Source organism: Mustela nivalis (assembly GCF_964662115.1).
Source record: "Mustela nivalis genome assembly, chromosome: 18".
Taxonomy (NCBI): domain Eukaryota; kingdom Metazoa; phylum Chordata; class Mammalia; order Carnivora; family Mustelidae; genus Mustela; species Mustela nivalis.
The window spans coordinates 18,535,834-18,562,151 of record NC_139037.1 but is presented as its reverse complement, the minus strand read 5'-3'; the positions used below and the strand labels follow the sequence as shown (position 1 = coordinate 18,562,151).

The window sequence follows — 26,318 nt, the reverse complement described above, 5'->3', positions numbered from 1 at the left end:
CTGCCCCCAAACCACGAGGATCTGTGGCTGGCTCTGGTGTCATCTCTACACATGGATATAAATGGTCAATGACTTTAATTCAATCATGCCTGTGTAATGAGATCTCCACGAAAAGCCCCGAACCACGGTGTGCAGGGAGCTTCTGAGCTGGTGCTGCACCCCCACCCCATAAGGACAGAAGCTCCAGAACGCTGAGACTCTTCTGGACCCTGCCCTATGCATACGCATCCCTTCCGTCTGCCTGCTCCTGAGTTGTACCCTTTTTGGCAAACCAGTGAGCCTAAGTACAGCACTCCTCCCAAGCTCTGTAAATTGTTCTACAGAATTACAAACCCCAGGAGGCAAATCTGCACTCGGTGCAGGTCCCCCAGGAGCCCCGTTTGTGGCAGGTGTCTGCAGCAGGGGGCAGTCTCCAACTGGGCCCTTCTCCCGGGGGTCTGTGCCAACTGCAGAAGTCAGCGTCGGAACAGAGCTGAATTTTCGGACACCTTGTTAGTGTCAAGAGAATTAGAGATCTGCTTGGTGTGGAAATACTACACAGATTTAGTTGTCAAGAAAAAAAAAAAAAAGACCTATATTTGGTGTGAAAAGGGGTGTCAGGAAACATTATACCATGAGTCATGGCCAAGGCCTTGGGGCTCTGCAGGTGGCCCCTCTGGGTGATCAGACTGTCCCCACTCAACAACCAACCTGGGTTCTTGATTGTGCAAGGTCTGTGGGGTGAGCAGGGGCCACCGAGGCACTGAGGAAGAAGAGCCAGGACAGTCTGGTGTCACGGCAGGCAAGAGCAGAGAGTGCAGCAGGAGGGACAGAACATTCCAGGGCAGTTCCGCTCGCACTGTTCAGTGGAGGAGGCGGTGGTGGGGGGATACGGAGACAGAGGAACAGCCAAGGGATCCAGGACCATGGAGGCCCCAGTGATCCTGACCAGAGGACTTTCAAGGATGTCAGGTTTCTCTCTTGACCCAGGTGGATACTCCACAGCCTTTATCAGTCTTCATTCAACGGTACATTTTAGCACGTTTTCTGAGTGAGCTATATTTGACAGTAAGAGGTGAGAAAACAGTGATGGGGAAGAGGGAATAGAGCACAGACCTTCCCTCCTTGTTAGAAGTTTGGAGAAGCAGTCCATGACAGGACTCAGCAAGGTGGCTAAGGAGAGTAGGAGCCCCTAGCAGCCGGCTTTCAGTAACAGGCAGGGATGGAAGAGAGGGGTGGCCTGAGGGAGGAGGCCTGGGCACTAATTAAGGTAAACATGAGTGGGACACAACGGTGTATGAGCCCCGAATATACAGAGAAAAACAAGTATCACCAGGTAAGTCCCACAGATTCATCAAAATCAAGCAAGTCCAGAGCTAAGAGAATCTTTCTGCTTGCATCAAATAATGCTTGTATAAAATATATACTTTGCAGGGCACTTGGGTGGCTCAGTGGTTAAGCCGCCGCCTTCGGCTCAGGTCATGATCTCAGGGTCCTGGGATCGAGTCCCGCATCAGGCTCTCTGCTCGGCAGGGAGCCTGCTTCCTCCTCTCTCTCTCTGCCTGCCTCTCTACCTACTTGTGATTTCTCTCTGTCAAATAAATAAATAAATTCTTTAAAAATATATATATATATACTTTGCAGCTTCTTCCTTATTTATCATTTTCCATGAATATTTTTGTGTCAACAAAGGCTCCTGAAATCACCATTTTTCTAACTCTATACCAATCACACCCTGTTTCACTCATTAGCCATAACTGGCTCTAATGAGGACAAAATATTCCCACCCCCTTGTTAGAGAAAAAACATGGTCAAGGCCAACCCTCTGTAGCGACTCAGTGAGCTGTGTCCAGCCCTGAAGAACTCACTTTTTTCTCCCCTCCCGGAGAACAGATGACCTGAGCTCCCCTCAGTAAGTACACTTCCTCAAGTTCATGTACTCATGCACTCTTCTGTTGAATAAGCATGCATACACCTTCATCTGCTCCAAAAGGGTGGAAATTCTGGAAAGGATCCCAGAGGGCTGAAAGTGTTCTCAAGTGACCGTATCACACGTAGGCGTGTGCCCTACCCAATGCTGTCCAGGAAAGAGAATGTATATGAACTTCCCAGTGAAAAAGATGCAGGTCAGTATGACCCAACATGTGGTAGCCACCAAGGGGAAAAGGCCCTTCATGTTTAAAACAGAAAAATCAGAATTCTAGCAAGCTCACTAAAGAGGTATTTCTGGGGATAATGGCCAGTATGAATTAGTTATTAAGCTGCAGTATGAAATCTTTTAACAGATTTATAGCTGTCAAATCAGTAGATAAGATTTAATGAGGGAGTAAAGCCAAACCTGGCAGAAGTCTGTAGGGGAAATGTGGTTGGTAGGAGACCAATATGCCTGCGGTCATATTAATCTCTCTCAGAATGGCAGCTGCGTACACAGGCTTGAGGTCCCTTATACTCACGGTCTCGTTTCATTCTTAAAACAACCCTATAAGGGGCACCTCGGTGGCTCAGTGGGTTAAGCCTCTGCCTTCGGCTCAGGTCATGATCCCAGGGTCCTGCCATCAAGTCCCACATCGGGCTTCCCCTGCTCTGCAGGGAGCCTGCTTCTCCCTCTCCTCTGCCTGCCACTCCCCTGCTTACTAGCTCCTCATGCGCTCTCTCTCTTTCTTTCTCTCTCTCTGTCAAATAAACAAAATCTTTAAATGAAACAAAGAAGACCAAGCGCTACTAAGTTTCCATTCTCACCTAGCAGGATAAGGAAAAGTAACACAAGACCCGGCCTGGGCGTGACCAGCCAGGAGGGGCTGGGGCAGACCTGACAGCAAGGCTGTCAAATGGGGTTAAGAACCCAAACCCCTGAGAGCTCGGGCTTCCACTCAAAACTCTGATCAAGGGGCACCTGGGTGGCTCAGTGGGTTAAGCCTCTGCCTTCGGCTCAGGTCATGGTCCCGGGGTCCTGGGATTGAGCCCCCCATTGAGCTCTCTGTTCGGCGGGGAGCCTGCTTCCTCCTCTCTCTCTGCCTGCCTCTCTGCCTACTTGCGATCTCTGTCTGTCAAATAAATAAAATCTTAAAAAAAAAAAAAAAAAAAAAACCTCTGACCAAAGCACAGAACCCTCCATGTCCTCCCAGTTGCCTTTGAATTTAATGCTAATCCTAGGCTTGGCAAGTCACTGGCATATTCATTCGTATTTTCAATTCTTCCCAAATCAATGCTTTTGTAAACGGCTTTTGGGTCCAGTGTAAAAAATATGCAAACGTATTAATTCCATTTTTTTCTTTCCAGGTTCTGCAAATATCAACATTACCAATCTGCTCAGAGGAGCATAAAACTGAAATGACATCTTTCAAGTGGGGCAAAATAATTGCTATACGACGGCTCTACCGTTAGTGAAGATTCAACTTACTTCACAGGTTTACTCAACCCAGTGAAGAAAGTTAAACTCTCACAGCTGCACTGCAGTAAACCCAGCATCAAATAAACAGGCGCCCAACAAGATGGCGGAGAGACTCTGGGCCACCCTTGATGCTGGGCAGCACCCGGTCCTTTCAGGGTCAGAGGGCGGTGGGGGTTTATACTCACGGTCAGGTTCCAGTTGATCTGGGGGATCCTCATGTGGAGGTTCAGACTGAACAGGATCAGCAAGACTCCCGTCACCACAAAAGCGCTACAGCTCACAAACTCAAAAAAGTAGAGGCCTTCACACGGGGAGCACTCCATGATGGTCTCTATGCAGATGAACGCAATCAGGGCCAAGATCTAGGAAGAAAATTGGAAACACACACACGTGTGTATATTTAGTATCCATCTGTGGACATATGTGCCTGCCACATTTAAATAAAACCCCACCGCTGCCGCCATATGCGGCCAGGAGTCCTCAGGGGACGGCAGTATCGCTGTCAGGAACAGGACCCGATGAAATTCTTATGTAACAACAGGTATGGGGGCCTTGGCAAAGGGACCAAGTCCTAACGTGGACACCTCCGCCCCGCCGTGGTCCCCTGCCACTGTCTGGGGGCGGCTCGGCCCCTGGGAGCAAACAGGAACGGCTCTGCCATGTGTTCAGTGCTTCCTCCACCACCAGCAAGTGGTCGCGGCCGACACACGTTTCTCATTCCGAGTCCCTACCGCAATGATGCTGACGCCGAGAGGGCAGGGTCAAATGGTGTCTGTTTATGCCATCTGCAGCTACCCTGGGGGTTCAGGCAGAGGTCAAGCAGGTGGTCGCGGACCCCGGAGGGCGGACCCCGGAGGGCTTTAAAACAATTACAAGCGCCTAAAGGCGAGGCCCACCTAATTCATTCACGAGCTATGCTTTTTAAAGGCAATCACCAGGCCTGGCCTTTACAAAGTCAGAACGACAGCTTATAAAAATGCTGAAAAATTGGGGCGCCTGTGTGGCTCAGTCAGTTGGGCTGCCTTTGGCTCGGGTCATGATCCCAGCATCCTGGGATGGAGCCCCATATGGGGCTCCTTGCTCAGCGGGGAGCCTGCTTCTCCCTCTCCCTGCCTGCATGCCACTCCCCCTGCTTGGGCACACGCTCTCTCTCTCTCTCTCTCTCACTATTTCTCTGTGTCAAATAAATAAAATCTTTAAAAAAAAATGTTGAAAAATCCACCAATAATGGCACCAATTTCTTCCTGAAGGACCAAAGTAACATTCCAGCAATATGTCCTAAGAGCTTGGAGATCACAGTCAAACAAGTATCGGTGGAAATCAACATGTGAGCTTTTTTTTTTTTTTTAAGATTTATTTATTTGACAGACAGAGAGCACTAGCAGGCAGAGAGGGAGGCAGAGAGAGAGAGGGGGAAGCAGGCTCCCTACCGAGCAGAGAGCCCGATGCGGGACTAGATCCCAGAACTCCAGGATCACAACCTAAGCCGAAGGCAGCAGCCCAACCCACTGAGCCACCCAGACGCCCCACTACGTGAGCTTTTAAAGGAAGATTTCAGGAGAAGGAGGCGGCCCAAAGGCTCAGTGGATGGCCCAGGGAGCAATGAAAGGTCAGGTGGTCTTGCACCAAAAACCAGATCGATCTTGGGCTCCTGGCCTCTACTCTAGCACTTCTCCAACCAAGTACCTCGCAGCCCACCACATGTCTGTTGGGCTGGCAGGAAGGGCTACTAAAGATGGCGAAAGTTGGGGTGCCTGGGTGGCTCAGTGGTTCGGCCGCTGCCTTCGGCTCGGGTCGTGATCTCAGGGTCCTGGGATCGAGCCCCACGTCGGGCTCTCTGCTCAGCAGGGAGCCTGCTTCCTCCTCTCTCTCTGTCTGCCTCTCTGCCTGCTTGTGATCTCTCTCCGTCAAATAAATAAATAAAAATCTTAAAAAAAAAAAAAAAAAAAAAGATGGCGAAAGTTCCCGCCAGAAGACCTGAGCTCGGACAGGAGAACAAAGGCCCAAGCAGGAATCTGAGACCCCCGCCCCGGGCTCCCGTGGACCAATGGGATCCCGATGAGCAGGCGGGATATCCAAATAAGGGAAACTTCCAAAAGACCCCTGAGCTTCCTCCGAGACCCCTTAAAAGCCCCCTCCTCCCTGCCTTGGGCACGACTTCCACCACTCTGCTTTCCAGAGTGGCGGAACCTCGCCTGAGGGTGCCCACCTCCTCCCGGCACAACTTTCCTGGCTCCCCTTCTCCTGAGCCCTGAAACTTCGCCAGAGAGCGTTTTTAATAAATCTTGCCTTGCACCCACTTTACCTGGTGTTGTGTTTATCTTGCTGGAAAAAACTTAACATTTGGTGCCGAAACCCGGGAAGGAGATTGAGCCTCCACACAGTGGGGAGGCTCTCTCCTTTCCCTGGTCTAACCGGACTTGCCTTTCCGAACGCCACTTCCGAAGCTGTGGTGAGTTTCCCCGATTCCGCGCCTCCTTCCGGGAAAGCCCTGCCCTAATCGCGGCCGTGTCAGGGTGGACCCCGCCGGTCACCAGGTGACCTCCGTGACTCCGAGAGGCTGGGAGACGTCCTAACCTCTATGGCAGTTGACACAGTTTTTCCGCAACCCAGTGGTGGACGAGGGGACGCCTTCCTCCAGCCCTCGGGTTGCCCGGCAACGAATCGTGGGGACCTCCCAATCCAAATTCAACCCTAAAACATCTCGGGGGTGTTTTAGGCCTGCTGGCCAATCTTAAAACCCTGGAACTGGACCAGGACCTGCGAAAACGATGTTACTGTACTGTCGCTTGGCCACAATACCGATTAGACAATCAGTCCCAATGGCCTCCGGAAGGCACATTTAACTATCAGATTTTCATGGACCTAAATAACCTCAGCAGATACCAAGGCAGATGGGCCAAGGTCCCTTATGTCCAGCTTTCTGGACTCTGCACTCTCGCCCCTTCCTCTGCTCTCACTGCTCCACCTCTCAGGTCCTCTTGGCCCGCTCCCCTCCCCCTACCCTGCCACCCACTGCTCCCAAAGCCTCGGACCTCTCCTCCCCCTCTCCTCTCTCTGAACCCCCGGAGAGCTTCACCCATCCACTGACAAGAGGGCCTCTGGTTCCTCCTCCTCCTCCTCTTTACCGTGATCCTTCACCCCAAGGTCCCTTAAATTCAGGATTTCTGAACCGGCGCTCTCGTCTACCCCTCCTTCTCCCCCTCCCCACTCCTATCCGACTCCTGACAAATTTATCCGCAGTAAACGGGAAACTCCAATCAAAGTTTACTGAAGGTCAAATAGGCTCTTGTTATTTGTTAAAATCTACTAGCAAAGAGATGACTAGAACTGCTGGTTAATTGTGTGTCTCGGGAGTTTTAATGGGTCATTCTTTTTTTTTTTTTTTTTTTTTTTTTTAAATGGGTCATTCTTAAGGTAGCATTCAAAGTCTTTGGTAACCGTTAACCGAATGGGATAAAATACCTGAGCGCTGGTCCCGGAACTAGGTTTACGCTTTTGAAATCTGTTGTTGGTAAACACCTTTTGTGCTTAATTGAATTCTGTTTTAACAGCCGCAGGGCTACTGTTTGAGCTAGATCCTTTCATAAAGAATGGAAGGGGAGACTGATCATCTCCCATTAGCCAGGGATACCCAAAGGGGAGGGTGTCCAATCTGTTTGAATCTGAAGAGTGCCTGACTGCGTGAATGTGTCTGTGTAGCTCCAGCCGCACTAGGGCTCGAAAGCCCCCCCCCCCCCCGAGTTAGTCTGCCCCCCAAGGGAGGTTGCTGGAGTTGAGGAAGTTGTTTGAGTTCATGCGCCCTTCTCTCTACAGGACCTTTCCCAAATTGAGAAACGTTTGGGCTCCTTTTCGGCCAGTCCTGATAACTACATTAAAGAATTCCAATATCTGGCCCAAGCCTATGACCTCACCTGGCATGATTTACATGTGGTCCAGACCACCACCCTCACCACAGAGGAGAGGGAACGCATCCAGGCTGCTGCCCAGGAGCACGCGGATCAGGTCCAGCTCACTGATGCTGCCATGCCAGTTGGAGCCCGGGCGGTCCCAGCTGTAGAACCAGGTTGGGATTATCAGGATGGCCAAGATGGCCACTGGCGCCGCGACCGCATGGTCCAGTGTCTCATAGCCGGCATGCGGGCAGCCTCTAATAAGGCCGTTAATTACGACAAGATTAGGGAGATTGTCCAGGCCCCTACGACAACCCCACCATGTTTCTTAACCAGTTGACCAAACCTTTAACCCAGTACACTCGCTTGGACCCTGCCTCTCCTGCGGGGGCCACGGTACTGGCTACTCATTTTATCTCTCAATCGGCACCGGATATACAGAGAAAGTTAAAGAAGGCTGAGGAGGACCCTCAGACCCCCATTTCTGACTTGGTGAAAATGGCATTTAAGGTCTTTAATTCCCGTGAGGAGGTGGCTGAGCTTAAACGACAAGCCATATTCCAGCAAAAGGTTCAGTTGCAGACCCAAGCCTTGGTAGCAGCCCTGCGGCCGGCCGGCTCCGGGAGCCAGCAGAGAGGGGCAACCAATCACCCCCCCCCCCGGGGGGCCTGTTTCAAATGCGGGGCCAAGGGACATTGGGCTCACCAGTGCCCCAATCCAAAGCCCCCAACTCGGCCTTGCCCTCAATGCCATTTGATGGGCCACTGGAAATCCGACTGCCCTAACCTCGGGGTATCTCCGGTGCCTCAACGTGGGGGACCCCCCGAGACAGTAAGTCTGGCCTTTCAACTGCTTGGATTGGAGGACGACTGACGAAGCCCAGACTCGGCCACCCCTCTCACCCAGGCCGAGCCCAGGGTTACGCTCCAGGTAATGGGTAAGTCCATCTCTTTTTTGCTGGACACGGCGGCTACCTACTCTGTTCTGCCTTCCTACTCGGGACTTCCTCAAACCTCACCAATTACTGTTATGGGGATCAATGGGACCTCCTCCAATCTTGGGTGACCCTTCCCCTTACCTGTAGCCTGGATGGGTTTCCCTTCCCCCACTCATTCCTATGATTCCTTCCTGCCTGGTCCCTCTACTGGGTAGGGACATTCTCCAGAAACTAAGGGCAACTATCTGCCTCTCCCCTTCCTCCCCTCTATCCACCTCAACCCGTCTCATCCTACACCTCTCCACTCCCTCGACCCTCACTCCAGATGACCTACCTACTGTAGACCCTCAGGTGTGGGACACCTCGGAACCCATCATCGCTTCCCACCTTACTCCGGTTAAAGTACAGCTTAAGGATAACTCTAAGTTTCCCTCAAGCTCAGTTCCCTATTTCCTTAGCCCACCGCCAGGGCCTGAAATTATCATAGAACGGCTTTAACGTCAGGGACTCCTGATCCCCATCATTTCCCCCGTAACACCCCATCCTCCCAGTACGCAAGCCCTCAGGGGCTTATCGACTGGTACAAGACCTTAGGCTTATCAACGAGGTCGTGGTCCCCCTCCACCCAGTCGTTCCTAACCCTACTGTCTTGCTTTCCCCCAAACACCTCTCACTTTACTGTACTGGAGCTAAAGGACGCTTTTTTCACCATCCCTTTGCACCCTGATTCCTATTTTCTTTTTGCCTTCACCTGGGAGGATCCTGACACGCATGCTTCTGGACAACTAACTTGGACTGTTCTACCCCAGGGGTTCAGGGACAGCCCTCACATTTTCGGCCAGGCCTACAGACTTAACAGCAGTGCGTCCTTAAGGCCAGTACTCTACTACATATGTGGATGACCTCCTCCTCTGTAGCCCCTCCCTCTTGGTGTCCCAAGACAACACCTCCACCCTACTTAACTTTCTGGGGGCCAAGGGATATCAAGTACCCCCCTCTAAGGCCCTCAACATGACCTTAGGGCAGCCCATCACGGTCTACTCTCCCGCCGACTCACAGACCTTAGCCACTGATCCCTGGCCCATCTGACTCCTTGTCTCCAGCTATTCCATCTGCTATTCCTAGAGAACCCGCATCCCTCTCTCTCTACCTACCCCCGCTTAAACCCTGCAACTTTACTGCCTATACCCTTGCCAGATAAGGGGTGGATCTACATCCAGGACAGGATTGCCCTGCCAGGCAATCTGGTGTACACCTTGATTACTGACATCCACCAATCCCTCCATAGTGGCCCATAGGCTCTCCACTAATTTCTTCAGCCATTGTTCTATCATCCTTCCTTATCTAAGGTAATCGAAGTTGTCCACAGGGCTTGCAAAACCTGTTCCGTTGTGAATTCACAAGGAGGAATCCTGCAGACCAGGGCCTAACCAACAGCTCCGAGGTCATCAGCCGGGGAAAGACTGACAACTGGACTTCACTCCCATGCCTCGCCATAAAATACATTCACAGGCTGGATCAAGGCGTACCTCATGGCCGGGGAAACAACTGGACTTCACTCCCATGCCTCGCCATAAAATACATTCACAGGCTGGATCAAGGCATACCTCATGGCCCGGGAAACAGCGGACGTAGTGGCTACAATACTCATCGAGCGCATCATCCCGACGTTCGGATTGCCCCGGACCCTCCAGTCGGACAACGGACCTGCCTTCATCCCCAGTGTAACCCAACAGGTAGCTGAGAGCCTCAACATAACCTGGAAACTTCACATCCCATACCACCCACAGTCATCGGTAAGGTAGAAAAGGCCAACGCGCTGCTCAAAGCCCAACTCACCAAACCTATCCTAGAAACCCATCTTTCCTGGCCTACACTTCTGCCTATGGCTCTCAACAGACTCCTGGCTACGCCCCTCGGGTTTTCAGGCTTAAGCCCATTTGAATTACTATACAGCCGGCCCTTTCTTAGAAATCATAGCCCTCCGGCCATCCCCCCCCCCCTCTTTTATCCTATCTACCTTACCTCACTCTATGTCGTAGGGATACCCCTCCCTATTGACTGGCCACTCCCCAACTTCAGGGCCACAAATAATACGGTCCATATGGGCCCCATGGGGGAAACATACCTATTATTAATGTGTCCTCCCTTACCACCCGCAGCTGCCATATCACTAACTCCTCCCTCCTGTACTGTACTCCCTCAGGAATATTTCTCTTGTGCCCTCAGGGAATCTATCGCTGCCTGACCACTAATGACTCCCTGGGCTGTATATTCATTCTACTATCTCCTTCTTCCACCATCTACTCTGAATCCCAGCTGCTGTCCATCCTATTTCCCCAACACCATGGAGGAAGGGCTGCCTTCCTCCCATTCATAACAGGGGCAGGAATAGCCACAGGGGTGGCAACTGGAACAGCGGGGATAGGAACCTCCATAGACTTTTATTACAAACTCTCCCAAGCCCTGAATGATGACGCGGAACGGTTGCTGACTCCCTCACAGCCCTACAGACGCAAGTCACCAGCCTGGCAGCCTTAGCTCTACAGAACTGACGGGCCTTAGACCTTCTGACAGCCGAAAAAGGGGGGACCTGCCTATTCTTAAATGAAGAATGTTGTTACTTTGTTAACCAGTCAGGTATAGTTACTTCCAAGATCAAAGAACTCAGGGATCGGATCCAAGCACGGTGACGAGACACATCCTCCTGGGGCCTGGACCCCTACAACTGGGTAACCTGGCTGCTCCCTCTGGCGGGACCTGTATGCATAATCCTCCTTCTAATCTCAGTTGCTCCCTGTCTTTTCCGGTATTTGCAGGGTAGCCTATAAGAACTTGCCTGAGTATCTGTCAATCAACTCCTCCTCCAGCCCTACTCTTGCCTGCCCACTTCCGACTACCCCCATGACAACGCCCCCTGTCAGCAGGAAGTAGCCAGAACCAAGTCGACGCCCCTGACACCATTATATTAAGCAAAAGGTCGGAATGGTGGGCTGGCAGGAAGGGCTACTAAAGTTCCCGCCAGAAGACCTGAGCTCGGACAGGAGAACAAAGGCCCAAGCAGGAATCTGAGACCCCCGCCCCGGGCTCCTGTGGACCAATGGGATCCCGATGAGCAGGCGGGATATCCAAATAAGGGAAACTTCCAAAAGACCCCTGAGCTTCCTCCGAGACCCCTTAAAAGCCCCCTCCTCCCTGCCTTGGGCGCGACTTCCACCACTCTTCTTTCCAGAGTGGCGGAACCTCGCCCGAGGATGCCCACCTCCTCCCGGCACAACTTTCCTGGCTCCCCTTCTCCTGAGCCCTGAAACTTCACCGGAGAGCGTTTTTAATAAATCTTGCCTTGGACCCACTTTGCCTGGTGTTGTGTTTATCTCGCCGGAAAAAACTTCACAATGTCCAGCTTGGGTCAGAACATGAGGCGACCTCCACTGCAAAGGTCCAGGATGTGTACGCAGGCAGCTCTATGGTCCCAGATCTGTCCTCAGAGCCAGCAACATCGGCATCACCAGAGAGCCGGCTGAAGTACAGAATTTCTGCCTCTCCTCTTTGATCTGTGCAGTCGGAGTGACAAGATCCCCAGATGACTGAAGCGTGGGAAACACAAGGCAGGGGCTGCTCTGTGGCCCTTCTCTGCCTCCTGGAGTCCCACGCATGCCTTTCAGGGCACCACTCAGTGCCACCTCCTCCCCATGCCTTCCCTGATTGTCTCTCCCCCTGCCAGACATTATTTGATTCCACCCTCTCCCAGGAAAGCTTGTTCATCTGTGACTGCATTCTACCCTTTTTTTATACTTGACATTATGCCTCCCTCTGCCTCCTGAGCTTTCTGAGGACAGGGGCCAGCCCATCTCTCTCCACCCAAGGTACCAAGTGCAGTTACTTGCACATCATCAACAAATGGGGGCAGGTGGGGGACTAAAAATCTACAACCCACAGTTACTGACATGCTTGCCAGGTCTCCCCGTTAAGAGGCAAGGCAGGGTAGCTCCGCTCTATCCATTATCCAGATTTGTGCCCAGCAATCATAAAAGACACCTCTCCTATCAATTTGTGGTTCACAGTGTAAGTCAGCACATTAGAGACAGGAGTCTTTAAGCACATTCTTTGTCCTTTTCCTAATGGCTCTTTTAATTTTCTATTGAATCAGGGACCTGAATTCTCCATCTGAATTACATGCTTGACTTGCAATCAATTCACAAAGAAGTAGTCATATAAGGGAAACTCCTAACCTTTTTCTTCTCCCTGTAACTGGATCTAGTAATCTTGGGCAAGAAATAACACACTGTACTGATGAGTTACAAATGTTTCTGGTATGCTAACTTCAACCATATTTGTGTGGGAAGGTAACACCTACAGTCTTAAATATTAAAATAAAAACAGTTTCAAGAATATGCAAATCTAACGGGCCACTCATGCAGCAGCAGTGAACAAAACAGCAATCTGCTCTCCAGCTCATCGTCTAAGGAGAAGCTTTCAGAAATGAAATTAAAAGTACAGTGTGCCAGGCGGTATGAAGTACAAAGGGGGAAGAAAATCAAAGCAGGGAAGGAGAATGCAATGTAACTAGGGCAAAGGTGTTTGAAGTTTTAGGGAGTGACACGGAAGGCCTCACTGAGAAGGTTCTAGATTTATTACGAAGTTCATTACAGTCTCTTAGAAAGGCTATTCACGTGGAAGAGAACTTCAACTGCCTCCATTCTGACCTCAGTCTGTTATCTGATTGAGTTCTTTCAAGCTTATCTCTCCACTCAGGAAAAACACCCTGCAGGCAAGGCATTCTGGGCTAGAAACTGAAACTACTCCCTCAAGCAACAGGGCCTGCCCTGAGCCAGCAAGAACCCGGCCGGGTTGACCCCAAGACCGTCCTGCACCTGACCTTTCCGGCCAACCGGCTTATACCTACAACCTCTGCCCCACATTTTCCTCACCTAAACCCAGAAGTATTTTCAGCGCTTGAGAGATGGCTCTGTCTTCCTGGTGTCGCCCTCACTGGAATCCATTCCTTTCTAGTTTCACCACACCGTCTCTCTCTGCCTTTGTATTTTGTCTGTGGCCAGTAGCCAAACCTGGTCTGTGTGGAACCCCTGGAGCCAGGGGCTCTGGCATCCAGGTTACAAAAGGATGTAACTGAACAGCGAATGAAGAGATAGGCAGGGCAAGGTCCACAAGGGCCTGGGCAGCGGTCATGTCCTGCGCTCAAGTCTCCACAGGGCTCAGTCCGTAGCCCTCTTCCCCTTCCCAGAGATGAGTGCGGCTGACACCTCCAACTCTCTAATCTCATGGCTGGTTCCCTGGCAGCCAGCCCCCAGCCGTAGGTCCCCTCATTACCACAAACTCGGATGTGGTTGAAAGCGGGTTGCTGAGAAGATCAAAAGACACCTCTTATCATGTAGAAAATTTCAAGGGTTTTAGGAGCTTCACACCAGAAATGAAATGAAGAACACGTACACACAAGACCACAAGTATTCAAATGCAGAGATATGGACAGATTGGCACGCACACACAACTATGCTCGTAATAATTTCATCAGTCCCCCTTTGACAGATATTTTGGTGGCCTCTAATATTCTGTTTCTAATAAACAGGACACTTTTTTGCCTGCTTTCTGGCACAGCAAATACCTAATTTTCCTCCAGCAAAGTGAAGTCTAACAATCATTGCCAAAATAAAAGCTACCTATAGACCCACAAGAAGGAAAGAAGGGCTCAAGATTATACGGGAAGCCAACAACTTCAAAGGAACCAAGGAATGAAGAGTAATTCAACTTCTCACAGTTCTGCAGTAGACAAACGTCACAATGTGAAACAGCACAGAGATGTTCAAAGAGATGCCAATAAGTAACAGTTACTGCATTTGCCAACTGGGGGATCCTGCCCATCCTTGGACAGAGCCCTTTCCATGGGGCACTGACCAGCTGACCAGGAGTATTTTCACAGTTGGTACGTGAGCTGGGATTCAAAGGTTGTCAGGTTTCCACCAGTGCCGCTAATTATGATTGACAACATCAAAAAGCAGGAAGGGAGGGAGAAAAGACTTGGGCTGATTAAGTTACTATTAAAACTTTAAAAAAATTTCAGGGGTGCATGAGTGGCTGAGTTGTTTAAGCATCTACCTTCGGCTCAGGTCGGGACCCCAGGGTCCGGGGATCGAGTCCCGCTTTGGGCGCTCTGCTCAGCAGGGAGCCTGTTGGCCTGCCGCTCCCTGTTTTGTGCTCTTTCTCTCTGACAAAGAAAGAAATTCTTTTTTTTTTTTTTTAAGTTTTATTTATTTACATGACAGAGACACAGTGAGAGAGGGAACACAAGCAGGGAAGTGGGAGAGGAGGATGCAGGCTTCCCACTAAGCAGGGAGCCCAACGTGGGGCTTGATTCCAGGACCCTGCGATCAACGACCTGAGCTGAAGGCAGACGCTTAACAACTGAGCCAACCAAGTGCCTCAAGACATAAATTCTTAAAAAAAAAAAAAAAAAAGTATACAGAATTAATCTGAAATGTTGGTATACATCAGGAACAATTCAAACTTCAGACTGCCACTATTTTGCATTGAGCACAACACCATTACACAATCCGTGTGCTCTTACACCACATACATTAACTTACAGACAAGTGTGTCGCACTTTATCACTAGCACATTTGTTCAGTCTGTTTCAGTGCATGGGAGGCAGTTTTATGTGCCATTTGGGGACATTGGGGGGGGGGGACTTTCCAAAGTCAGTTCAAGGTTTGTCAGATACCATCTGACAGGGACACAGGGCTTGTGATCTCCCACACACACGGACTGTGCTCTGTGCTACCGCTGCAGGCTTCTGCCGCACAGACCCTGGGATTCTGATCAGTTCTATTTTTTGTGATTTCCACCCAAAACAGAGAAAATGTACAGTGTGTTTATAACTGCATATTCCGCATTATTGAACAGAATCCTGATCTATCCTGTGGGTTTTAGGGCCCGTTTCTTCTTCATGATGTCAGCTCAGAGCCTATCTGAAAGCCATTCCTGCAGAAGGAAGGCTACAGTAACTAGCTAGGGGTGGATGTGACAGAGGGACCAAATGTAACCGATCTCTCACTCGGCTTCCAATGAGCCAAATCCCCGTAACGCCCACTGTTACTCCATCACCACCCGCCCAGAGGAGGTGTGATTAGAAGTCAGAGTGGCAAATGTGGAGTTCTGGGGCATAAACTCCACCAGGGTGAGCGTGTATCTGCCTGGGGAACATCTCACAGAACAAATGTCCAACCCCACAGTGTGCCTGGAAGGCGGAGAACAAGACATGCTGGTAAACAGCGCTGTTCCTTACTGCGGCCCTCCAGAACAGTCCTGACACCTGACACTCCCACCAGTAGAAACATGGGGTTTTAGGACATTTTTTAAAGTTTTTTTTTTTTTTTTAAGTTGTATTCATCCATTGGACAGAGAGCATGAGAGAGCACAAGCAGGGGGAGCAGCAGGCAGAGGGAGACGTTAGATCTGTTTGTTGCCGCAGCATAACACAACTCATACTGACTAGAAAAGGTGCTGTGGCATACTGTAAAATTTCACAACGTATCTTTAGTATGAAACTGCAAATCTGGGTGCCTGGGTGGCTCAGATATTTGAGTGTCTGCCTCTGATTCGGGTCACTGTCTCAGGGTCCCAGGATTGAGTCCTGCATCCGGCTCCTTGCTCCTTGGGGAGCTTGCTTCCCTCTCTGCCTCTCTCTGTCTCTCATGAATAAATAAAATCTTTAAAAAAAAAAACAAACTGCAAATTTTACAGAATGAATGTGTCACTCACTCTTCAAGACACCAGATCCAAATTGTTTTACAAACTCTTACCAGATTGTCAAGGTTAAGATATAGAGATATGGGGCATCTGGGTGGCTCAGTGGGTTAAAGCCTCTGCCTTCGGCTCAGGTCATGATCCCAGGGTCCTGGGATCGAGCCCCACATCGGGCTCTCTGCTCAGTGGGGAGCCTGCTTCCTCCTCTCTCTCTCTCTGCCTGCCTCTCTGCCTACTTATGATCTGTCTGTCAAATACATAAGTAAATAAAATCTTTAAGATATAGAGATATGGACCATGTTATTTATACTTTTAAAACAAAAGAATAAAATATGCGGAATTTTATTTCAGAAATGCATCTATGTGATAGGACTGTGGATAAGTTTTTTGGTTTTTGAATTTTTTTGTTTGTTTCTTTTTTTAGTAGGCGTCTTTTATTTTCCAAAATGTTTACAATGAATATATGTGCTTCTTTAAAAAAAAAAAATTCAAAATTCTCTCCATCATCACTTTTTGAAGCACTCAGGTTTATTATGAGTTACACGTTTGTGACCTCCAAGAATCAATCCTTATTTGTTTTGAAACCATTCATGAATATTTTACAATGACATTAAAAGCTCTAATGGAAAATGAGAGTCATTCTGCAAGCCCATGTTGGTCCTGCTTCTGTATCATAAGAGTTCATCATTGCTAAAGCCTTCTTGAGAGCACAATCCCACAGCCCAGCTGCCACTGCACTCTAAGTGCAAGCCGTGGGCACAGAACAGCCTAGAGGCCAGCATGTAACAACTCTGACTCAAATGAGGTCAGGGACCACCCGCCCCCCCCGGAAGAGAGACCCTAAAATCTGTGAAGACATTTTCGAAGATTAAGCAAAATCCTAACCTTCCTTCATCACCAGTTTACCAATGGATCTGATGAAACTCATTCAAAGATAATCATGTAAGGGAGCCGGGGTGGCTCAGTTGGTGAAGCAACTGCCTTCGGCTCAGGTCATGATGCTAGAGTCCAAGGATCGAGTCCCACATGGGGTTCCCTGCTCCGCAGGGAGTCTGCTTCTCTCACTGACCCCTCTCCTTTCATGCTCTCCCTCATTCTCTCTCTCTCTCTCAGATGAATAATAAAATCTTTTTTTTATTATTTTTTTATTTTTTGAAGATTTTTATTTATTTGATAGACAGAGAGAGATCACAAGTAGGCAGAGAGGCAGGCAGAGAGAGAGGGGGAAGCAGGCTCCCCGCCGAGCAGAGAGCCCGATGCGGGGCTCGATCCCAGGACCCTGAGATCATGACCCGAGCTGAAGGCAGAGGCTTAAACCACTAAGCCACCCAGGCGCCCCAGATGAATAATAAAATCTTAAAAATATATATATTCATATAAGCAAAAATCACAATATTTAAAAATAATTTTAAGGAGCCTTAGAACAACCAGATGCAAAAGGAACTGCCCACGTGAAGACCATCTCCAACAATGCGATCTGCAGTGGCTCCTAGGTGGCCAGTTTCTTCAGTAACACTGATGGCACCTAGAGGCCTGCTGGGCTTGGGGTCTTAGTACCAACGCAGCCAACACACCCCATGATACACACAGACAGAGAACTACCCAGGTCCGAAGGCTCAGTGTCCAGGAGTTGTTGAGGACGACAGAGGGTCACTGAGGGCGTGGGCTGCAGCAGAGGGCTTGAGAAGTCTGCCTGGAGGGCACTGGACTCAGGTGGTCTTAGAGGAGAACCAGGAGAGAAAGCCTGTGTGAGGTGGTGCCTGACTTCTGAAATGAGAGCCTTGGCTGGTTTGTGTAGAGGAGCATCACGTACGATGCTCTCAGGCCCCAGGCTGGGCCCCGTCCTTTTGCTGTCACACTCATGCCCACTCGGGAAGCAGAGGGCGTCTCCGTCATGTGGCCAGAAGAGACATCCAAGGCCCCCAAGCTACTGTTCCACATACCCTGTTCCCCTACACCAGATGTTTAACCTGTGATTGACCGCCTGCACCCCCCCTGGAGGAAAGCATCTCTGCATGGCTTCTCTTCCAGAAACACAGTATGTGACCTCCACAACCAGGGCCGCAAGGGCCTGTGACAAAGCTCACAGCTTCGTTACTTGTTCTCAAAGGGATCTAACTACAGTCACATCTTAATTTTTCTAAGAGGGTGGGGGGATGGGTGAGCCCGGTGATGGGTATCAAGGAGGGCACGGACTGCGGGGAGCACTGGGTGTTATATGCAAACAAGGAATCACGGAACACCCCACCAGAAACGAATGATGTACTGTATGGTGACTAATGGAGCATAAATTTAAAAAAAGAATTCAGAAGTCATAAAAAACATTTTTTTTCCCCTAAGGAAAGTGATCCACGAGTTGCTCCTCTCAAGGGAGGCCATCTCCTGAGGAAAGTGGATTTAAAATTTTTCCCTCCTCTCCCCTGAGACAGTAGAGCAATGAGCAATTTTTTTAATTTTTTATTTTATTTATTTTTTTGGTGGTTCTCAAACCAGTGAGCTAACTGCAATGTCAATGGACTAGAGCTACAGATTGGAGGCAGAGAATTAGGAGAAATAAGAGAACTACCTGCTTAGAAGGGCTGAGAGCCACCAGGCTGGCAGGGAGTACTGATCAGGCAGGAGAAATCGTTAGGCAAAGGAGCCCAGGGGCAGAGGCAAATAAATGCCTTATTGTTGAGAAGAAAGGGAGAGAGAGCACAGAAAGGGAAGGCTGCCAAGGACTTGGGGCAGAGAGCAGCAAGAAGAAAGCAGGAGACCAGGGGAGGTGACAGGCACCTGAGGCTCTGCCAGGTGTGCCCCCACGGGCACCCACATTCCCAGCCACTCCCAACTCCGAAGGCTTCATTTTCATTTCCAATGAAGGACAGGAGGGATTGGGCTGCGGCCGGTCTGGGAAGCTGTCAGCCTGGTCTGGTCCGGGCTTGGCCCATGTTACCAGGCCAACTCGCCCAGGGATCCTGACATATTTTCCAAGCTGGGTTCTGCTGTGTCAATAATTTTGCCATTTTATGATCCTAAAGACATACATAAGTTAGAGCTGAACTCAAGGGACTGCATTTCAGTATCTTTGTTTGGCTTGACTCTCACCTTTAACACCAATGATTATATTTACATAAGTGAGCCTGATCTCTCTCTCTCTCTCTCTCTCTCTCACACACACACACACACATACACTAGACCCATGGGTCACTTATATGTACTGGCTAGCCACAGCACACCACAGTCCCGGACAGATTAAAATAGGCTTATTTTTGGACATCCAACGACACAGAGCACACCAACAGTGTTCCCAATGAAATGCAAAACATTTTCTTGCTCTTTAAAAAAAAAGTTTCGAAAACTTATTATGCGGTTTGATGATAGAATTGCACATGACTTCAGAAAACCACAGGACGGTCAGCATCTTTCTTGCCAAAAAAATGCCCACAACATTTTCCTGCAAATGCCACCCTGCCCCAAAAGCTACATTTTCAGACTGTTTCAATTAGTAATGGAGCAAAAAACAGCGCACATGTAGAGGACACAGGAAACGCGATGCCTTCAAACCGTGCACATGTGAAGGCAGTTAACTGTGCGGCTGCATTCCTCTCCCGGCTGCCCTTCTCAAGTCCTTGCTTCCCGGATGAAGCTGAAGCCCCAGGAAGTGGTATCACATCCCTACTGGATTCAAAAGCAAAACCTGCCCCCTTTCCTTCCTCCCCCTGCTTGAACTCTCAGGCAGCTCCGCACCCTAGCATCCTTGACAAACCACCTTAAGTGACAAGGGCACTGTTTTCCCCATTGAATGAGAAACCAGTCATCCAAGAGGAGCTTTTTGCGAAAGATTAATCTGGGCCGCAACAGTGAACTGCGTATCCTAAGAGGTCAGGAAAACCCGCCTGGAAAACCCTCAGAGCCGGGAGACCCAGAGCCCGACCAGCCCGGGACCTCTGCATCAGTCAACGGCGGGAGGGTCCAAGAGGAGAGGAACCTACTTCAGGGGCCAAACCCCATGGCCCTCAGGCCCTTGCACAGTCAGCGACTTGCAGATTTAAGTACCTTCCTCCAGACCTTGACACACAAATTAGGGGACTACCACTCAGCAGGATCTGTCAGTGGTGTCCCCAGCTCCACAGACAATAAGGATGGTGGCCCTCCTACTAAATTCAACATTTGCTGAGCGCTTCTCCTGTGGGCCACATGATGCGGCGGGCACTGCCCCAAGCATTCTCACTCGATGTCATCTTCATTCCACCCTGTGAAGAACACACGGTTGATCTGCTTGTTTTCAATCGAGATGTAATAGATGGGCCATAAAATCCACCCATTTCAAGTATACACCTCAGTGGGATTTAGTATATTCAAAGCTACACAACCATCACCATAAGGTAATTCTAAGAGGAACATGTTTGTTTGTTTGGGGGGGCGGGAGAGAGAGACGCTTTACTTAGGCAGCAGCACACCCAGCAATGCCCGACCCAGGGGTCAATTTCACAATTTTTGACTTGAGCCCAAATCAAGAGTCAGATACTATAAACCAACTGCGCCAATCAGGTGCCCCAAGGAACATGGATGCATTTTTAATCTCCTATCCTATTAATGAAATTTTAAAAATGAGGGGCAAGATGTTAAGCAACTGGGTACCCTGGGTGGCTCAGTCGGTTAAGGCTCTGCCTTCGGCTCATGATCATGATCAGGGTCCTGGAATGGAGCCCTACATCGGGCTCTCTGCTCGGCAGGGAGCCTGCTTCCCCTCCCCTCTCTGCTTGCCTCTCTGCCTATTTGTGATTTCTCTCTCTGTCAAATAAATAAATAAAATCTTTAAAAAAAAAAATTTTTTTTTAAATAGCTGTGTCCACTGAAAAGGCCTAGAAACACAAGGTCAGTAATCGTAACCATCCTAGTGCCCAGACTGAGGTCTCTAAGTATTATTTTACACTAACAGGAACAAGAACTTCTAGGAGAAATGACTGATTCCAGGTCTGAGGCAGGGCACACACAAGGTAAGCCTATGCGAAAGCAAGTATAAGGTCGAAGGCCATTGAGGTTTTGTCAGAAGGAGGCAGGAGTCAACCTGAAGGGGCTCCCAATGGCCAACAAGATAATACAAGTAGATGTATTTATACAATATACATAGAAATATACACATAAATACATATTATAATAAACGTATACACCTGAGGACATTGTATACATCTGAGTAACATTCAAACCTTGATTTCTAAATAATATCATTTTCCAGTGAAGGGAACCAAGGCTCCCTGGAGAATTCCAGGGCTGAGGTAGGAGGATCGAAGATGAGCCTGGAATTCTTGTGTCTGAGGAAGAAGGGAACATGTCTAAAGGGCACTGGAAATGGTTCAGAGGGGCTCCCATTGGCCAAATCTGGGACAATCTGAGCATCAAAATAGGTAACAATTAAATATTAAAGTCTGTGAATAAAACATGAACCCATGAACACATACTGACATAAACAAACAGGGAAGAGGAGAAAACTCTTTCTTACAGTTGAAAGTCCAGCTAATTAGAGGTGCCTGGGTGGCTCAGTCGTTAAGCGTCTGCCTTCGGCTCAGGTCATGATCTCAGGGTCCTGGGATCGAGCCCCGCATCAGGCTTCCTGCTCGGCTGGAGGCCTGCTTCTCCCTTTCCCTCTTCCTGCTGCTCTGCCTACTTGTGCTCTTTCTCTGACAAATGAAGAAATAAAATCTTAAAAAAAAAAAAAAAATCCAGCTAATAAGACTGAAGGAAAGACGGATCCATACAATGGTCATTTGCCAGCCATCGTAACAACACAGGATTCAAGCAAGAATCAATGGATATTAAGACTAATGAGTGAAAGCTTGAGGAGTTACAGGATAGTTACATATTCAAAGTATCTTCCCACAAAAATACTTACTAATTATACAGGGGGAGAAAGAGTAACCTGAGAGTGGAGAAGCCTGGCAGCTATCACTTGAACCAAATTAAGATCACCAGTAAGGGAGCAGGTATCTACGTCATCTGCCTCTGACAGGAGGCACTGAAAATAAGGCATCATTATTTCTGCGGCATTCCTGACAACCACAAGATAGCCAGAGTCTAAACATGAGAAAACGTCACACAAACCCAAATTGAGGGACGTGCCACAAAATAACTGGCCGGCATTCCTCCCAAATGTCAATGTCACAAAACACAAAGGCTGAGGAACTATCCCAGACTCAAGGAGATTAAAGAGAAATGACTGAACACAACATGTGATCCAGGATGTTCTTGTACTATGTAGAGTAGGTTGTTGGTTTTTTTTTTTTTTTTAAGAATTTATTTATTTATTTGACAGAGAGAGAGGGAGCACAAGCAGGGGGAGTGGGAGAGGGAGAAGCAGCCTTCCCACTGAGCAGGGAGCTTGATTCGGGGCTTGATCCCGGCACCGTGGGATCATGACCTGAGTTGACGGCAGACACTTTAACGACTGAGCCACCCAGGCGCCTGCGTGTAATAGTTTTGAGGCAACCAGAGAATTATGAATAAGGTCTGCAGTTTAGCTTTAGTATTGTATCAGTGTTAATTTCCTGACTTTGATCATTATGCTGTGGTTTTAAAACAACAGGATCTTGTCTTTAAGGACAATGAAGTATTTAAGGATAAACCGGTGTCAAGTCCACACTATCAAAGACTTAAAAGACTCAAAAGTCTTAAAATACTACATAAATATACACATACACATGTGTCTGTACACACACAAGGGGAAAGGATACAGCAAATGTGGTAAAAAGTTAACATTTGGAGAATCTAGGAGAGAGTACAGATTACTCTGTACCACTCTCACAACTTTTGTGTGAGTCTGAAATTATTTCAGATTCCAAAGTCTTTTTAAAAGACCACAAAATAATGAAATATATTAAATACACAAAAGCCGTAACTTTTTAATGGACAGTTCAAGGGGAAAATCCCACTGTTCGCCTTTGGGGGTTGCTAAAGCATCAGCTTGTTATTAGGAAAGCGGATAAAGGGGCACCCGGGTGGTTCAGTGGTGAAGTGGCTGCCGTCAGCTCAGGTCAGGATCCCAGGCTGGGACTGAGCCCCGCATCAGGCTCCCTGCTTCTCCCTCTTCCACTCCCCCTGCTTGTGTTCCCTCTCACTGTCTCGCTTGCGCTCTCTGTCAATTTCTTTTTAAGATTTAATTTGACAGACAGATCACAAGTAGGCAGAGAGGCAGGCAGAGAGAGGGGAAGCAGGCTCCCCACTGAGCAGAGAGCCCCATGCAGGGCTCAATCCCAGGACCCTGAGATCACGATCGGAGCCAAAGGCAGAGGCTTTGACCCCGAGCCACCCGGGCGCCCCTCTCTCTGTCAATTAAATAAATTAATTAAATCTTTATTAAAGAAAAAAAAAAAGCTGATAAAGGCGTTGGCATTCAACCCAACCCCCGCAGTGCCCAACTCCCGCAGTGGCAACCAAAAAAATAATGTCTCCAGATATTGTCAGATGTTCCCCAAAGGGCAAAATCTCCCACCTCCATTCAGAACCACGGATCCAGGTCATGATCATCACTGGCTGTTAAGCTACTAAGTAAAAGGCTGATGAGGGGGGTGCCTGGGTGGCTCAGTGGGTTAAAGCCTCTGCCTTAGGCTCAGAGCTCTCTGCTCAGCAGGGAGCCTGCTTCCTCTTTCTCTCTGCCTGCCTCTCTGCCTACTCATGATCTTTGTCTGTCAAATAAATAAATAAAATCTTTAAAAAAAAAAAAAAAAGGCCGATGAGGAATTTTAAGTAGATGGACCAATACACTCATACTGAGCCATCGATCCCGGTCTCACTGAAAGCAAGACCATCAGACACTTTTGCCTTCTGATGTCGATGCAACAGGATGGACACAGCAGCACCGAGAGAGCTTTCTTGCCATCCCCCGAACCCAAGCCTCCAGAGTGAACTAGTTTACAGGAATGGCAAGAGTCAGAAGCACGTTAACTTTACACCCACGAGACCCTCAGCCAAATTCAAAATTCAACGCTACACAACACATTACCTCTTCTCATCAACAGACAACCAGCCTAAAAGGAGAGGAGGGCTCCTGCAGACTAGGAGAGCCTAAGAAGCGTCCTGAGCAGAGGCAACGTTTGGATCCTGTTTAGATCCTACTTGAAACAAACCAAAAAGGCACTTCTGAGATCCCTGGAGAAAAAGAAACACGTTCTGGATCTTAAGACATTAAGGAACTGTTAATTATTTAGATGTGACAATACTGTGGCGTGTCATTTAGGGAACACGGTCTTTAACCATTAAAGCTGCATACTAAGTATTTACAGCTGAAATGCTGCTGTATCTGAGACCGGTTTTAACAGGACAGCCAGAAAAAGTTGGGAGGGGGTGGTCACTGGTAAAAGAAGAACATACAATGTTGGTAACTGCTGAAGGTGGATGAAGGGGATATGGGAGGGGTCCTAATACAATTCACTGTACTGGGATGAAGGTTAATTCTTTGTGTCAACTTGAGTGGGCCAAGGGGTGGCCCAGATTAAACGTGTCCTGGGTAGGTCCGTGAGGGTATCCAGAGGAGAGCAGCATTTGAACCTTAAGTAAACTCGGTAAAGCAGATTGCCCTCCCCAGTGTGGTGAACACCATCCAGTCCACTGAGGGCCTGAAAAGAACAAAAGGGGAAGAGGGGAAGAGTTCATCCCTTTCTTCCTGGCCCACTGCTTGCATCCCATCTTCTCCTGCCCTTGGGTTGGAGTTTCCGTCATGGGCTCTGGGCCAAAAGGACTCTGAATTACACCACCGGCTTTCCTAGATCTCCAGCTTGCAGACAGCGGATCATGGGACTTCTCAGCCTCTACAACCATGTGAGCCAATTTTTCACAATAAATCTCCTTTTATATCCTACGAGTTCTGTTTCTCTAGAGAATGCTGATTAACACAACTAGTAAATGCTTGTAAGTTTCCATAATAAAAACCTTAATTTAAAAAGAATGTGGAGGGCGCCTGGGTGACTCAGTTGGTTAAGTGTCTGTCTTTGGCTCAAGTCATGATCCTGAGGTCCTGGGATTGAGTTCCACATCAGGCTCTCTGCTCAATGGGGAGTCTGCTTCTCCCTCTACTTGTGACCTCTCACCCTCTCTCTCTCAAATAAATAGAATCTTTTAAAAAGATGTTGAAGGACTTATATCAAGAATATACAAAGAACTCTCCAATCTTTTCAGTAAGAAACAATCCAATTTTAAAAAGCGGGTAGAAGAGGGGTCCGTGGGTGGCTCAGTCAGTTGGGCATCTTCCCTTGGCTCAGGCCATGATCCTGGAGTCCTGGGATAGAGACTTGAATTGGCAGCAGGGGGGGGGGTCTCTGCTCAGCAGGGAATCTGTTTCTCCTCTCCCTCTGCCCCTTCCCTCAGCTCATGTTCTCTCTCTCTCTCCCTCTGTTGCACTCAAATAAATAAAATCTTAAAAAAAAAAAAAAAGTGGGTAGATTACCTCATGAAAGAAGATACATACACAGATGGCAGATACAGAAAAGACCCTTACCACCATCAGTCACTAGGGAAATGCAAATTGAGATCACAATGACATACCATTTCATACTCACCAGAGTGGCTACAATTTAGAAAATAACAATTAAAAAATAAATAACAATTAACAAATAACAATTCTCACAGATAACAGCAATGCAAAGCCACCAGGACTCCCATACACTACTGGTGAGAAAGCAAGATGGCATAAAGCCACTCTACAAATGGTCTGGCAGTTTCTTATAAAGCCAAACATACACTTAATGCCATATGACCAGTAATCCCACTCCTAGGTGTCTGCCCTAGAGAAAGGAAAATTATGATCACGCTAATACCTACACGTAAGGTTTACAACAGCTCTACTTATCATCACCAAAAACTGGAAACAATCTACGTGGCCTTCAAGAATGGATAAACAAATAGTGGTATGCCCATAATACCACTTAGCCCCCCCCCCAAAAAAGGATCAAACTATTGATACACAGAGGAACACGGAAGAATATTTCAAATACATCATGCTAAGTGAAAAAAGCTAGACTCAAAGGCTACAAGACTGTATGAGTCTGCTTACGTGACATCCTGGAAAAGGCTAAACTGTAGGGATAGAAACAAGACATACTGGTTGCCAAGGGCTGGGTGGAAGAAGAGGGAATGTTTAACAAGAACATGGAGGAACAAGACAATTCTGATGCAACTATTCTTTACTTTGACTGCAGGGGTGGACAGAGGGCTATATATTTATCAAAACTCACAGATCGATATACACTTTAAAAAGTGAAATTTATTGTATTCAAATGAAAAATACTGAAAAACACATCGTGTGTCAACTTAAAAATTTTTTTAATAAAAATGAGAAACAAGGGGTGCCTGGGTGGCTCAGTGGGTTAAACCCTCTGTCTTC

General features: G+C 48.4%; 1 protein-coding gene across 2 annotated transcripts in view; it reads right to left on the bottom strand.

Annotated features, from left to right (window-relative positions):
• CMTM4 (CKLF like MARVEL transmembrane domain containing 4) overlaps positions 1 to 26,318 on the bottom strand; it is a 73,489-nt gene that overhangs the window by 13,547 nt on the left and 33,624 nt on the right. For both annotated transcript variants that reach the window (XR_014305846.1, XM_082711994.1), the window contains exon 2: positions 3,556 to 3,732. Coding sequence is in view for 1 of the 2 variants with exons in the window: in XM_082711994.1 (XP_082568120.1) it covers positions 3,556 to 3,732 (177 nt within the window). In the remaining variant the exon portion in view is untranslated. The remainder of the gene's footprint in view (positions 1 to 3,555; positions 3,733 to 26,318) is intronic.